Below are 16,138 nucleotides of genomic sequence, written 5' to 3'. Positions count from 1 at the left end.
GCGGTTCCAGGTTGTGATGTTTTGTGATGTGCCGCTCACCCAGGTAATACCGGTCACTTGCTATGATGGGCTCCGTCAAACCCTAATCCCTTTAGAGATCAGTCCGGTTTGGTGTTCGGTGGGTTCCCTTTTTATAGCGCCTGTCTGTGGATCCCCTGGCTTGAAGTTACATGGGGACCCGGGTTTTCATGAGTAGTACTCTTGTCCCTATATGCAGGTGCTGCGGTTCCAATATGGAGTCCGGCATGATGTGAGGCCTCAGATCCTCTCTGGCACTGTGCTGTCGGGTGCTGTGTGGGCAGGGAAGCTTGAAACTTTCCCCATGCAGGCAGATTCTGGAAAACCAACGTGAAGTATGATCTTCCCTAGGGTCCTGCCGCCCTGTGTGGTGCCGGATCCGAGGAGAGAAGGTGCACTCTCCCCACGGCAACAGTGTGAACTCTTCCTCCTTCCCACCGGAGCACCTGTGAAGCATGTCTGCTCCGTTGCACTCCTGCTGGAGAACTCCCTAACTGTTGTGTTGGCTCCTGACTCCCCCTGCTGGATGCACCTCCCCCCTCCCAGGTCCTAAGCTAGTGGGAAGAGGGACTGGGGCCCCTGTTTGAGGGCATCCTGTAAATGCCACTCTGTGGGAACAGGGCAACCTGGTGTGTATTTGTGTAAGTGTGTAAGTGGTGAAACTGGGACTTACCTCCTCAGGATCTGAGTTTAGCATTACACCTAAATTTGGGTGCAATACTCTGTGGTAACTGAAGCCTCAGGGGTGCCACACAAACACATAATGAAAGCTCCACATATTCAAGTAAATTACATTAAAAAAGCTCACCTCGCCCCCATTCCCCTGACTTCGGTCTTTGCTCTACCAACTCAAACTCCACAGCAGGCACAATCTAATAGTGTAATCACGCTTCCTGCTTGTTGTGACAACGTTACCCAGGCTGAATGGTGAAAAATGGAGCCAACGGCTTCCTCCTCCACCAGTTTATTCACCATTATCTGCATATACTGGTGAAATCAGGATGGAGATGGGGAGGGCAAATATGGCCCACAGCTTTCAGCCCGTTTGGTGTCTCTGTCCACGGGCCACATAGAGACAGCCAAAGGACTGGAAGTGACCCACAGGCTGTAGTTTGCCCATGTCTGGTATAATATATTATGCAGAATTCTCATTTTGTGCAAGATGAAGTAGTGACTTTTTATTTTATAGCATGACTGGAAAATGCAATCACACCAAGAAAAATTTGTCTAATGGCATCAACAACCTAAAATATCAAAAGATATGCATTTAAAAAAAAGATGAATGTTTCTATATAACCTTTCTTGACAACTAATATATGTCCATCTAAAAGGGTACATGCAGAAAGCAGAAGCTGTGTAGGGTAAAATGGCCACCTAATGCCCCCATATCACCATCATAACTTACCCTTAGTTTACATATGTCTTTCCTTTCTTTGTCATTTTCTTCAGCTCTAGCTTTCAGCCATGCTTCGTTTTGCAGTCTGTGTTTTTCCAACATTTCTTTTAGTTCCTGCATACACAAATCCTGCATGATTGGGAAGCCTTTTCCTTCTTAAGTTATTTTCACACACTGCTTTTTTGCAGCATTTTGTATACAAATTAAAAGCTGCTTTTTACAGTACTAACAAAAAGTATGAGATCTCAGAAGTCTGATGGACATACTTGGTTATTTTACTCACTGACTGAAATGGAAAACTGCAGTGTTTTTTAAAATCTGCAGCATGTGAATTCTTTCAGGATTTTTGTACTGTTTTTTTCACAAATAGAAAAAAATGAGAAAATGAAAAAACGGTGCAAAAAAACACAATAGCGTTTGTCACTATTTATGAATAAACCTAACTTTATTAAACATGTATTGTATGCAAAGCATACTTGTAATCTCATTCTGAAAAACACATCAACAACACAATATAAAACACTGAAAAACTGTTATGAACTTTTTTACTGTCAGGAAAGCAGGTTTTGGCAGCAGAAAAAAAAGCTGTAAAAATACGCTATGTGAACATAGCCTCAAAATTGAAATTGCAACACGAAGAAGAAAAAGCTGTGGACGTATGAAAATCACAGGATCGATAGATGTGTTAATGTAATGCAAATTATGAGAAAAATTAAATTTTCAAAACATCACCAAGCCCGCATCTTTCCCACCACATGACAGCTGATTTGATCAGCCGTTATGTCAATCTCTGACAGTGGGATTTAACACACGCTGGAGGGGATTGTGTCATTCCCCGCACCCCCTGCCACCCTTGTGATGTCATTACTGGGCGCTGATAAGATGTCATAACAGCCAAGGGTCAGCCAATGACCCCTGTATTTGTCATTATGATCCGCCTGAGAACACCGGCTTCTGTGGCATTGCTGTATATAAAGGCCCCGTTACACGCGTTGATTTATCGTGCAATCGCACCCGCCCCCATGGTTTGTGCGTCACGGGCAATTTGTTGCCCGTGTCGCACAAAGTCGGTCACCCCTGTCACACGTACTTACCTCCTGAACGACCTCGCTGTGGGCGGTGAACATGGTCTTCCTGAAGAGGGAGGGACGTTCGGCGTCACAGCGACGTCACACAGCGGCCGCCCAATAGAAGCGGAGGGGCGGAGATGAGCGGGACATAACATCCCGCCCTCCTCCTTCCTTGTTCATTGCCGGCGGGACACAGGTACGCTCTGTTCGTCGTTCCCGAGGTGTCACACGGAGCGATGTGTGCTGTCTCAGGAACAACGAACAACCTGCATCCAGGAATGTGACCGATATTTTGAAAATCTACGACGTGTCAACGAGCAACGATAAGGTGAGTATTTTTGCTCGTTAACAGTCGCTCGTAGCTGTCACACGCTACGATATGTCAAACATTGCCGGATGTGCGTCACGGAATCTGTGACCCCGACGACATATCGTCTGATGTATCGTAGTGTGCAACGGGGCCTTTACACAAGCAATCAGATGATCACAGGTTGGAGTCCCCTAGGGAGACTAATAAATAAAGGGAAAAGTGAAAAAAATACATAGAAGTTCAAATTACCCTCTTTTCCGCTATTATAAATAAAGTTAAGTATATTTAAAAAAAAAAATAAAAATAATACACATGTGGTATCACCACATTCAGAAAAGTCCGGTCTATCAAAATATAAAAGTAATTAGGCTTATTGGTAAACACCATAAACAGAAAAAAATTAAAAAAACCCACATTTTTGTGGTCACTGTAATGCCACAAAAAATGATGTGACAAGCAATCAAAATGTCCAGTCTACCTCAATATGGCACCAATAAAAATATTGTTTTGAACCGCAAAAAAATATTCCCTCTATAAACCAAAAAATGAAACATTATGGGTCTCTGAAAATGGTGACAGGACCTCCCCCCAAAATTTCACCACTAAAAATAATAAAAAGACCTGGACATGTTTGTAATTGTACTGACAAGGAGAATCATATTGCTATTTCATTTTTACCACACAATATATGCCATTAAAACAATTCTTAAAAAACTATGCCAGAATTGTGTTAATTTCACAGCACTTGGATTTTTTTTTTTATTTCCAGTACACTGTGTGGTAAAATGAATGGTGCCATTCAAAAGTACAGCTCGTCCCACAAAAAATCAAGCCCTCATATGTCTATGTGGATGGAAAAATAAAACAAATTACGACTCTAGGAAGAAGTGTAGGAAATAACACAAGGACAGAAATTGAAAATGGCCTCGTGACGGATTTAACCTGTCTAATGATCCTGTGATTTTCATAATTCTGCGACTTTTCTTTGTTGCTGTTACAATTTTGATGTCTAATATTATACAGTGACAAGCAAAAGAGTGACAATGTTTTGAACTTTTGACTTTCATTCTCTGTATCTCACCATCTATTACAGCTTTGAGTGTGAGACTATGTTCATTTTATACACAATCATCTTGGCTATCTCTTACATACAGTTTACTTGCATCTATTTAGCATATGATTAGTTATACAGATTCTTGTCATGTCACTGCATTGTTACTGTTTTGTTCCTGGTGTTTGAAAAAAAATAATAATAATTTCTTCCTGTATACGATAAATTACTAGCTGTCCTCACATTCTCTAATAGCTCAGTTTATTAGGTTGATTCCCAAGCAAAAGGTCACTGATTCAAATTGAGGAGCAGCTTTTCTCAAGAAAAGAGAAACAGCATCATCCAGTTCATCAATAGCGATCAAAATATCGGAGTCAACAAGTCGTCTCATCTCATTTTCTATCAGTTCTAGCATGCCAAACACAGCAATGGAGATGGCTCGTATGCTTCATAATACTGAGGACACAGACATCCATGCAAGCACTGTGCAACACATGTTACAGAAGTCTGGAATGGTGGCCCAAAAAAAAGTAAAAAAGCCTCGACTTCAATATCATCATAAGAAGCATCAGCTTAAGCTTGTAAATAAGTGGACAGTATAAGATTGAAATCGGGTGATTTGGAGCGATGAGACAAAAGTCAATAGACTAGGCTCTGATGGGTGCAAATGGGTCTGGAAGAAACAAGGCAAAAAAGAAGTTAACAGACTGAGAAATTGAAGAAACTGTAAAGTTCGGTGGAGGAAGTCTGATGATATGGGGTTGTTTCACAGCGAAAGGCGCTGGACATTTGACAATGATCGATGATGGTCTCAATGTGAGAATCCTACAAGACAAGTTGCTTCGTACACTCAAGTACTATGGGTTTGAAAAGGATGACATAGTGTTCAAGGAGGACAACGACCCAAAGCATACATCAAGATTGGCGAAGAAATGTTTCAATGACAATGAAGTAGAGGTGCGGGATTTTTTTCCCACAGTCCCAAGACCACAACTCAATTAAACACTTGTAGTTAGGGGTTGAAAAAAAAGTGGTATACATACTCAAATGAGTCAACCAATATCTACCAACATTGGGAAAACGTAGAAGAGACCTAGGATCAGATTTCGGTTCAGACATGGTTGAGTATGGTCAAGAGCATGTCCAGAAGGATTCAGGCAGTGTTGAAAGCCATAGGTGGATTTAAAAAATACTAACAAGATAATGAAAATTAAAATTTAGATTCTTTGGAGCAAAACCATAAAAATGCAGTGGCATGGCAAGAATGTGTATAACTAATCTTATGCTAAATAGTTGCAAGTCAAATTTATGTATGAGATAGCCAAGATGATTGTCTAAAAAATTAAGGTAGTCTCACACTCAAAGCTGTAGTGGATGGTGAAATATGGAGCCTGAAATTCAAAACTTCAAAACATTGCTACGCTTTTCCTTGTCAGTGTATATAATTATACACACCTCTCAATCTATCTGAAGAGTAGAAAAATATTATATAACAATACTAGGTAATATTATGTAGTCAACATAAACCGGTCAATGCTACTTTTAGTTCTACCACCAAAATATATAAGGAAGGAACAAGAAATTGAAAAATGGGTCTGTCGAACCACTAGTTCAAACCTGTTGGCGTAGCTTGTACTCTCTATTGAATTCTTCTTTTTCTTGGAGGAAAGCTGCTTGGTCTTGGGCAAATTTTCCTCTTTCACTAAACATATATGAAGTTAAAAGATTTTATCTACTGTGTGTTAAAAAATACCAGTACAAGGGAAAGAGTGAAGAATAGTTTCTTATAGCAACTGATTGGATTTCAGCTCTTATTTATCGTACTGAATTAACATTTGAGAATACCATTAACATTAAGGGGTGTACAAGAGGTAGGTAGGTAGTATGTTTCAAACTAACAACCATATACATTCTAAAATCTAAGATTTTCCACCAAAACATTGCCCAGAGCATGACACTGGCTCTGTGAGTTTAATTTCTTCTTTCCTTAATGCATTCTTATGTTATCTCTTCCCCAGATAAGCAATGTACCGGACTGTAGTGAATATAAGGCAGCACAGGCACTTTATGCTAGAAAAGTGTCAGAACACATAGTGTTGTATATACAGCTCCATAGCTAGCTAGCATTTAAGGCCCAGTCACACTAAACAACTTACCAACGATCCCAACAACGATACAACCTGATAGGGATCGCTGGTAAGTTGCTAGGAGGTCGCTGGTGAGATGTCACACTAAGCGACGCTCCAGCGATCCCACCAGCAACCTGACCTGCAGGGATCGCTGGAGCGTCGCTACACGTGGAAGCATGCTGCGCTTGGTAACTAAGGTAAATATCGGGTAACCAACCCGATATTTACCTTGGTTACCAGCGCACACCGCTTAGCGCTGGCTCCCTGCACACCTAGCCACAGTACACATCGGGTTAATTACCCGATGTGTACTCTGCTACGTGTGCAGGCAGCAGGGAGCCGGCTTCTGCGGACGCTGGTAACCACGGTAAACATCGGTTAAGAAGTCCTTCCCTTGGTTACCCAATATTTACCTTCGTTACCAGCGTCGCCGCTCTCACACTGCCAGTGCCGGCTCCCTGTTCCCTGCACTCTTAGCCACAGTACACATCGGGTTAATTACCCGATGTGTACTCCAGCTACGTGTGCAGGGAGCAGGGAGCCGGCACTGATAGCTGAGAGCGGCGGACGCTGGTAACGAAGGTAAATATCGTGTAACCAAGGAAAGGGCTTCTTGGTTACCCAATATTTACATTGGTTACCAGCGTCCGCAGAAGCCGGCTCCCTGTCACTGCACATTTAGTTGTTGCTCTGTCGCTGTCACACACAGCGATGTGTGCTTCACAGCGGGAGAGCAACAACTAAAAAATGGTCCAGGACATTCAGCAACAACCAACGACCTCACAGCAGGGGCCAGGTTGTTGCTGGATGTCACACACAGCAACATCGCTAGCAAGTTGTGCCTCAGCAGCGATGTTGCTAGCGATGTTGCTTAGTGTGACGGTACCTTAACCTTTTCAGGTATCTGTGCTAGGAACTCTTTTTTGAAAGATCATACCAATTTAGTTTTGCTGGCTAGTGCATCAGTAAATTTTCAATGCAAATGTCAGACTGGGGAACATTGGGCCCACCAGATGACTAGATTCTGAGGGAACACCTTTTATCTATACAAAATCAATGCATTATCAATACACTGCTGGGCAAAAGTATTGGCACCCCTGCAATTCTGTCAGATAATACTCAGTTTCTTCTTGAAAAGGATTGCAATCACAAATTCTTTGGTATTATTATCTTCATTTATTTTGCTTGCAATGAAAAAACACAAAAGAGATGAAACAAAAATCAAATCATTGATCATTTCACACAGAACTCCAAAAATGGGCCAGACAAAAGTATTGGCACCCTTAAGGGGGCTTTACACGCTACGATATCGCTAATGCTGAGTCGTTGGGGTCACGGAATTTGTGACGCACATCCGGCCGCATTAGCGATGTTGTTGCGTGTGACACCGATGAGCGATTTTGCATCGTTGCAAAAACGTGCAAAATCGCTCATCGGTGACATGGGGGTCCATTCTCAAAAATCGTTACTGCAGCAGTAACGAAGTTGTTCCTCGCTCCTGCGGCAACACACATCGCTCCGTGTGACACCGCAGGAATGAGGAAGCTCTCCTCACCTGCCTCCCGGCCGCAATGCGGAAGGAAGAAGGTGGGTGGGATGTTACTTCCCGCTCATCTCCGCCCCTCCGCTTCTATTGGGCGGCCACTCAGTGACGTCACTGTGACGCTGCACGGACCGCCCACTTAGAAAGGAGGCGGTTCGCCGGTCACAGCGACGTCGCCGGGCAGATAAGTATGTGTGACGGTTCTGGGCGATGTTGTGCGGCACGGGCAGCGATTTGCCCATGTCGCACAACAGATGGGGGCGGGTACCACACTAGCGATATCAGGACCGATATCGCAGTGTGTAAAGCGGCCTTTAGCCTAATACTTGGTTGCACAACCTTTAGCCAAAATAACTGCGAACAACCACTTCCGGTAACCATCAATGAGTTTCTTACAATGCTCTGCTGGAATTTTAGACCATTCTTCTTTGGCAAACTGCTCCAGGTCCCTGAGATTTGAAGGGTGCCTTCTCCAAACTGCCATTTTGAGATCTCTCCACAAGTGTTCTATGGGATTCAGGTCTGGACTCATTGCTGGCCACTTTAGTCTCCAATGCTTTTTATCAAACCATTTTCTAGTGCTTTTTGAAGTGTGTTTTGGGTCATTGTCCTGCTGGAAGACCCATGACCTCTGAGGAAGACCCAGCTTTCTCACACTGGGCACTACATTATGCTGCAAAATTTGTTGGTAGTCTTCAGACTTCATAATGCCATGCACAAGGTCAAGCAGTCCAGTGCCAGAGGCAGCAAAGCAACCCCAAAACATCAGGGAACCTCCGCCATGTTTGACTGTAGGGACCGTGTTCTTTTCTTTGAATGCTTCTTTTTTTTCCCTGTAAACTCTATGTTGATGGCTTTTCCCAAAAAGCTCTACTTTTGTCTCATCTGACCAGAGAACATTCTTCCAAAATGTTTTAGGCTTTCTCAGGTAAGTTTTGGCAAACTCCAGCCTGGCTTTTTTATGTCTCGGGGTAAGAAGTGGGGTCTTCCTGGGTATCCTACCATACAGTCCCTTTTCCTTCAGACGCCGACGGATAGTACAGGTTGACACTGTTGTACCCTCGGACTGCAGTGTAGCTTGAACTTGTTTGGATGTTAGTCAAGGTTCTTTATTCACCATCTGCACAACCTTGCGTTGAAATCTCTCGTCAATTTTTCTTTTCCTTCCACATCTAGGGAGGTTAGTCACAGTGCCATGGGCTTTAAACTTCTTGATGACACTGCGCACCATAGACACGAACTTTCAGGTCTTCGGAGATGGACGTGTAGCCTTGAGATTGCTCATGCTTCCTCACAATTTGGATTCTCAAGTCCTCAGATAGTTCTTTGGTCTTCTTTCTTTTCTCCATGCGCAATGTGGTACACACAGGGACACAGGACAGAGGTTGAGTCAACTTTAATCCATGTCATCTGGTTGCAAGTGTGATTTAGTTATTGCCAACACCTGTTAGGTGCCACAGGTAAGTTACAGGTGCTGTTAATTACACAAATTAGAGAAGCATCACATGATTTTTCAAACAGTGCCAATACTTTGGACCAAGGCTAATTTTCGGGAGGTACTGTATCTTATTGTATTGCAGTAAGATTAATTGATCATCATGTGATCGCTCATATTCAATTCTTTATTGCATTATAATATGATATACTATTAATTTAACTATTAGTTGTTTAAGGCTCTTAAATAGTTACATTACATAGTGCTTGTAAAAACAAGCAACTTTGCAATTTACTGCTGATAATATACGGTATTTGTCTGTTCTCAAGAATGGAGGGATTATTATTAATTGTAGACTACAGATTGTTACCTACGTTCCCGGCTACCTCTTGGAGTAGACTGTTAACAAGGTAAGGAGCAAGTGCTTGTAAGCTGGATCCAGACATCTTCAGTATCCCTGCACTCTTCTGACACTGTAGTTCTAAATACTGGCTATTCTATGGTAGCAGAACCCAAAAAAGATGAATTTATACCAGAATAACCCTGGAGCCAGATCACCGGATTCACCCAGCTTCAGTCTCCTTACACTTATCCTATGCTTGCGAAGGTAAAGCTGCTGGTTGTAGCATGGGAGTGCTGTCTTCACATCAGTGGATCAATCATGTCACCAGCCTGAACTGTCTATTAACTATTATTTATTCAGTTATTGACTTATAAAATGAAAATTAATTTCTATTTTAATTACTTTTTGTGTTATTTTATTTCTTCATTGCTATTATTTGTACTATTGCAGCACACCAGCATCATTTTATAGGATGGTGTGAAGCACTATAAGAGTATTTTTTTTTTACTCTATAATGCTATTATATTGATATGTGATAAAATAAAGGAATGTAAGTGAAGGTTGCTCTCATCCACTTTTCTTCAATAGCACACCAACCCCTGCAAAACAGGAAAAATGCTGGGGAGCGGTGAGCTCCTGAAGAGAAGCGAGGGAAACCCTGTAATTCCTTCTTTTACTTCCCTGTATTTTTTTTGTCATATCTATACATAGTAATATAGTAATATAGTTATTAGTGATGGTTGCTGGTCAGACGCTTGGACGGGCTGGACTCGAGCATTTCTGGGGGAGGGTGGTTGTTGTTTTTTTGGACACACTGCATCGAAAAAGATATTTAAGGCAACAAATGTAGAGAAGGAACAGTCCCGCACCACTAAAACATCACCTTGCAGTGTATCGCATTAGCATGGAATGCAGCTCCGGCACCACACGATCCTGGCTCATGTAGAGTGGAAGATCCATAAACAGTCCAGAAAAGGAAAAGACCGCACACTCCAGATGAAAGCCAAACGATCTTATTTATTAGAAATTGAGGCACAGGGTAAAATGCAGGAAGAGAACCACGTGCAGGCTCCTTCACGGTCCATGAAGGTCCGTGAAGGAGCCTGCACCTGGTTCTCTTCCTGCATTTTACCCTGCACCTTCATTTCTAATAAAGAAGATTGTTTGGCTTTCATCTGGAGTGTGCGGTCTTTTCATTTTCTGGACTGTTTATGAAAAAGGTATTTAAGCCCCAGCGAGAGCCATCAGAGATTGTAAATGGCTCTCACTGAGGTGCCGAGTACCGAGCAGTGCTGAGCATGCTTGCCCATCATTAATAGTAATATAAAAAGGTCAAATACATTATTATATAATAATCTCCAGAAAACTGGTGTTGTTATGCTGCAATAGGTCAGAAATAAAAAACACAAAATGTAATGGAAATGGAAATTAATTTCTATGTTAACCTGAGCTTCAAAATGAGGTCATAGCTTTGAAATTTGCTGAATAAATAAATTCAGACAGTTGAACTTAATTAGGAACATTTACGGTTCACTGCAATGTCTCAGAGGCATGAATGGAGTATCAGTTACACACACTCTTCATATGAGGCAATGACCAGGTGGTGGTGCTAAGAGCACAAATTTAGCCATTATAGCTGTAATAGCTGATATTTTTACTATGAAAACACATCTGAACACTAAAGCAGAATACTTTTATGTTATGTTATGTTATGTTATGGAAACCATAAGATTGTATGGCGAAAAAAATGGGACAAAAGATGGTACAAAAATATTTAGATTTTGGCATTCAAGTTTTAATATCTTTTTTTATTACTTTGCAGAACAAGTTATAGTTTCTACATGTACAATTTTGGAGTAAGAATATGGTGGTATTTAATTTGTATTTATTTCATTTTTACGGTGCGGTAAATATATCACCATTCTGCTTTCTTGATATTCTTATCCTGTTTTTCATATTGTTCAGTACTGATCCAAAGTAAGTGTATATCTTTAAATATGTGGTGGTTTGGTGGATACTGGGGGTATAGTTCTTCATATTTTTTTGTCCCATAAATGGGGCTCTTGACTGCAGGGGAGCCCTGGAGGAAAGTCTAGCACTAACGATGGGGCGAGGGAAGGGGTACTACAGGCCTTTTGACTTCTGTCTACTAGACATTATTTTCTTAAGGCTTTGCCAAAGCCAACAATCAAATTCTTCACTGAAAGAATACAGAGTATAATAGCATTTCCGTACAGGACAAGAAGGTGTCAGGACGTTATAATATATAGCATATGGCATGTACCGGTAAATTGTTCCTTTTGTCCTGTGGTCAATTATTCAGTCACAACTGCTGTTGTATTACACAAACTTAGCATCATATGGCTTCTAAATAAAAGCCTTATTTAACCCCTTCCCGACAAAGTGATTTTCCATTTTCCTGATTTTGTTTTTTTAACTAAATTTCTTCCAAGAGCCATAACTTTTTAATTTCTGCTACATAAAGGAAAACTGAAAAGACAAAAGGTGCTAATAGGGTATTAACGTAAAAGCGTTGGTAGGTAATGTCAGATGTGCTCACCGGATGTAGTTGTGAAAATAGTCACAACTGCTATAGAAAGCGTGTAAATTACGGCTGCAGCAAGCACCATGAGGAGTTAGCGTAAAAAAAATCAAAGCAGAAGTGGACTCCCACGCTGTCGTAAGAAAATGGTCAGCAGTAATAGTTAAATCGTGATTTTATTACACGTTTCGAGAAATCACATCTCCTTCCTCAGATAAATCACACACGTAGATGTACATGTGTGATTTATCTGAGGAAGGAGATGTGATCCGCATAATAAAATCACGATTTAACTATTACTGCTGACCATCTTCTTACAACAGCGTGGTTGTCCACTTCTACTTTGATTTTTTTTTACACTAATTTCTTTTTTAATTTTCTTTTCTAATTTTTTTTTGCAGGACAATTTTTAGTTTTGTATGGCATCGTTCATACTAACAAACTGGAAAACTATGAAAAAAATTTCCAAGGGCTGTAAAATTGAGAAAATAAGAACGCAGTTCCGCAATTGCTTTTTATAATTTGATTTCACAGTGTTTCTTGTTTAGTAAAATGACGTGTGCATGATATTCCAGGTTAGTATGATTACAGCAATACCAAACTTAAATAGTTTTTTATTTTAAGTGCTGAAAAAAAGTTTGGAAAGTAAGGCAAAAAAAAAAAAAATCAATTGTGTCACCATTTTCCCAGTCCCATAATATTTTGGATTTTTAGTCCTGTGTTAGTGCTTGTTTTTTTTTCTGGAGAAAGCTTATGGTTTCTTTATACCATTTTCAGGCAGAAAGAAATCTTTCTGCGTTTTTTTCACTAAATTGCGACAACCAAAAAGCTGCAATTTTGGCACTCCATTTTTTTTCATTACTGAACAGGTTAAGTAAGTTTGTACCTTGATAAATCAGATTTTTACAGAAACAGTAATACCACAAATGTGTAGTTTTTATTACCATATTTCTAAGGGGGGGAGGTGTTTGGAGCTTTTATATTTAATTAATTTTTTTTTTTACTTTTCACTTTATTAGTAGGGATGAGCAAACCCGTGGAAGTTCAAATTCGCTGGGATGATTCGGAATTTAGTTAAAATTTCGATTTGGGATCAAAACTTGACCCTGGACACCGAACCCCATAGAAGTCAATGGGAACCCGAACTTCTGTGCTGTAAAATGGTTGTAGTAAGTGCTAGGGTGCTGCAAATGGAAACAAAATGGGGGCAAAATGAGGGATATTGCCCTGCAAACAAATGGGGATAGGGTATAAATAAAATTAAAAAAAAATGACGTACCGCCTTCTTTTTTAACCAGCGCAGGCAAAGCAGACAACTGTGGGCTGCAAGCCTAAGCTGTCTGGTTTACCTTGGTTGGTTATCAAAAATAGAGGGGATCTCATGCCTTTTTTTTTAATTTATTTAAATAAATAATTTTAAAAAACTGCATTAGCTCCCCCCAATTTTTGAAAACCAGCCAAGATAAAGCAGAGACCTGGCGTCTGGTATTATCAGACTGTGCAGGCCCATAGTTATTTGGCCCCTCCCAGCCTAAAAATAGCAGTCCCCCACAAGTGGCGTATCGATTACATGAGCCAATAGTGCTTTGCCTGGCCTTGGTGCAGTGGCAATCGGTTAGCTGTGAATTGACAGCTGACATCAATTACCCATACCCATTACTATTGCGGTAAGGGTAGAGTCAAAAAACGTACACAAACAGAAAAAAAATGTTTTTGAATAAACACTCCCCAACAGCTACACCCTCATTCACCAATTTAATAATTTTTAAAAATGGTTGAAGTTCAACCGTGATTCAATTAGGTAATAAAGACTTCCCCACACTCCCTTGTTCACTAATATATTAATTCAAATTAAATCTTCAAAGTTCCAACATAATCCAATGGTGTAATGTGCCATGATGCCCACCAATTCCTGTGGAGATTCTTTCTGAGAATGAGGCTCCACAGGTCACTGCCGGTCAGAGGCAGGCATGGAAATTCCGTGAGAAATTTTGTAACTACAGCTGACTGGCACTGACCTATGGAGCCTCATAATTTATAAGAGCGGTGTCACCGTCAGCGCTTTGCAAATCTCTACTTCCCTGACAATATGCAGTAAGCCGGGTGCGCGCACCTCAGCTTTATCGGTGCAGTGTGCATGCCTATGGAGGCGTGTGATGGAGGACTCAGCCAGCTGCTACTGCTAGTTCTGCAAATCTCTTGGCTGTCTGTGTCCTATGTCACTGTTCCCTCATTGAGCATGCGCATTGCGGCAATGAAGCCGGGGAGCATACACAAAACTTCACTACACTTTGCCAGGGAAGAAAAGACTTGTAAAGAGTCTGCAGTGATAACGCTCTTGAAAATCATGTCACTCATGCCCACAGGGACATGACAATATCATTAGTGGGATGAAAGCAACACCCTCACAACTAGTCACCCACTAATTAGCATATTGCTATCACAGTTATAAAATTGATTTTATGAAGTCACAAATCAATAAGCCACAAAAACGGGCTTCTTAGAAAGTACCTCAAGGGTTCAATAAAGATATTGCGGCAATTTGGGGGTCTAGGGAGGCTGACAGAATTGTATTTTTACCTAAATGCATGAATTACTGCAGAATGATTCAGTCAAATCTACCAGTGAGCTCCTTCCTACGGCTTCTTTCTAATTCTTAACTTCCTTCCACTGAACCTTTTTTTCTGTTGATGTGGCCCTAAATAAGATTAGAGGATCAATAAAAGCTAGATAAAAGTTACATGCCATCATGGGAACCCACTGATGAATTTCTTAGGCCATTTGCAGTCGTCAGTGTATTGTATGTAAAACATAGAGGATGTAGAAGAATACGGTCCAATGTTTAAAATGAAACCCTAATGCAAAAATACTTTTTTAACCAAAAATGTATGCACCTAAGTCAAAGATGCTCCTGAAGGTATCTGTATCCTATAAGAAAAAGGTTCAGTGACAACACCAATGTTAATTAAAAGGAATATTGTAGTTCTAAGACTATTCTGAATTACCTCAAGGTTCTCTTTACATTATCCCTTCTAATATTCTTTGATTTAAAGTAAAGGGAGCATAAGGATACATATTACACTAAAGATAAATGGAGACCGTCGGGAACTGCAACCTCAGGTAGGTACTCACAGATCATAGTTCTACTGAATAACGGACTTCCAGTAGTCCATGGTAGTGTTCAGGCAATGCTGCAGTAGAAGTGAGATGAATCCAAAGAAGGAAGGAAGGCAGCACTTCACAGTGGGGTTCTGCAGTTTTTAACGTGCAATCATATGAAAGTTACATAGGTGGGGAGGGAGGAGTGCAGGTGCACCGGACGACGGACGTTTCGCACTGAGGCTCAGTGCGAAACGGCCGTCGTCTGGTGCACCTGCACTCCTCCCTCCCCACCTTTGTAACTTTCATATGATTGCACATTAAAAACTGCAGAACCCCAGTGTGAAGTGCCACCTTCCTTCCTTCTTTGGATTCATACATATTACACTACCTACATTTAATAGCAGAACAGCATAGTAATACTTACAGGTCAAATTTTTCAAATTCATTGTCTAACAAGACAAAGGCTGATTTTATTTTTTCTATGGCTTCACTACGAAGAGACATGAAGTTGCTTTCTTTAACATCCTGCAAACAAAATGAAATCAAGAAATATGGCAAAAATTTGTAGTCTTACATAAATAATAATATAGCTAAGAATTATTTAATGCAGCAATTTATTAATGATGAAAGATGTATGACCGATCTAACCGATTGTATGTCTGCACCTTTTTTTATTTATCAACATTACTTCTTCTGCATAAAGGTATGGAGTCTTACATTAATCACCTTGTAACTGCAGGACAACAGCCCCAACTTAATCGAAAATGATCTTATTTATATGGACTTACATAAGTAGTATGTGTAGAACAGGTGTTTGGAGGCTCCAGCTCGCTTAGGTGGTATTTTACTTTCGGGATTTTGGTTGGTGTATACCTACAAAGCATGAAAAAGAACATAACAATGACAATCTATATTATTTTATTAAAGGGAATCTGTCACCAGGTTTCTGCCACTTAAAGGGAACCTGTCATCAGAAATGTAGCTATAAAGCTAAAAGTTTCCCCCTCTGCAGCTCCTGGGCTGCATTTTAGAAAGCTTCCTATAGTTTTTGTGGCCCCTTTTATTCCAAAATAAATACTTTATAAACTTGTACCTTTTCTTATGCAAATTTCTTTAATCGTCCATGGGGGCGGGCTGCCTGATGTACGTTGCTGTCCTCCTGCCGATTTACGCCGCCCCCGAACGCTGAATTTCAAACC

General features: G+C 40.8%; 1 protein-coding gene across 1 annotated transcript in view; it reads right to left on the bottom strand.

Moving 5' to 3' along the window:
* LOC142315717 (uncharacterized) overlaps nucleotides 1-16,138 on the bottom strand; it is a 57,529-nt gene that overhangs the window by 9,010 nt on the left and 32,381 nt on the right. The window contains exons 7-10 of the mRNA XM_075352573.1: nucleotides 15,728-15,812; nucleotides 15,364-15,464; nucleotides 5,463-5,547; nucleotides 1,424-1,528 (exon numbers count right to left, since the gene is read on the bottom strand). Coding sequence (XP_075208688.1) covers nucleotides 1,424-1,528; nucleotides 5,463-5,547; nucleotides 15,364-15,464; nucleotides 15,728-15,812 — 376 coding nt within the window. The remainder of the gene's footprint in view (nucleotides 1-1,423; nucleotides 1,529-5,462; nucleotides 5,548-15,363; nucleotides 15,465-15,727; nucleotides 15,813-16,138) is intronic.

The sequence above is a fragment of the Anomaloglossus baeobatrachus genome, chromosome 1, assembly GCF_048569485.1.
Source record: "Anomaloglossus baeobatrachus isolate aAnoBae1 chromosome 1, aAnoBae1.hap1, whole genome shotgun sequence".
In the NCBI taxonomy this organism is placed as follows: domain Eukaryota; kingdom Metazoa; phylum Chordata; class Amphibia; order Anura; family Aromobatidae; genus Anomaloglossus; species Anomaloglossus baeobatrachus.
Note: the sequence above shows the minus strand (reverse complement) of the source record. Positions and strands in the feature narration are given on the sequence as shown.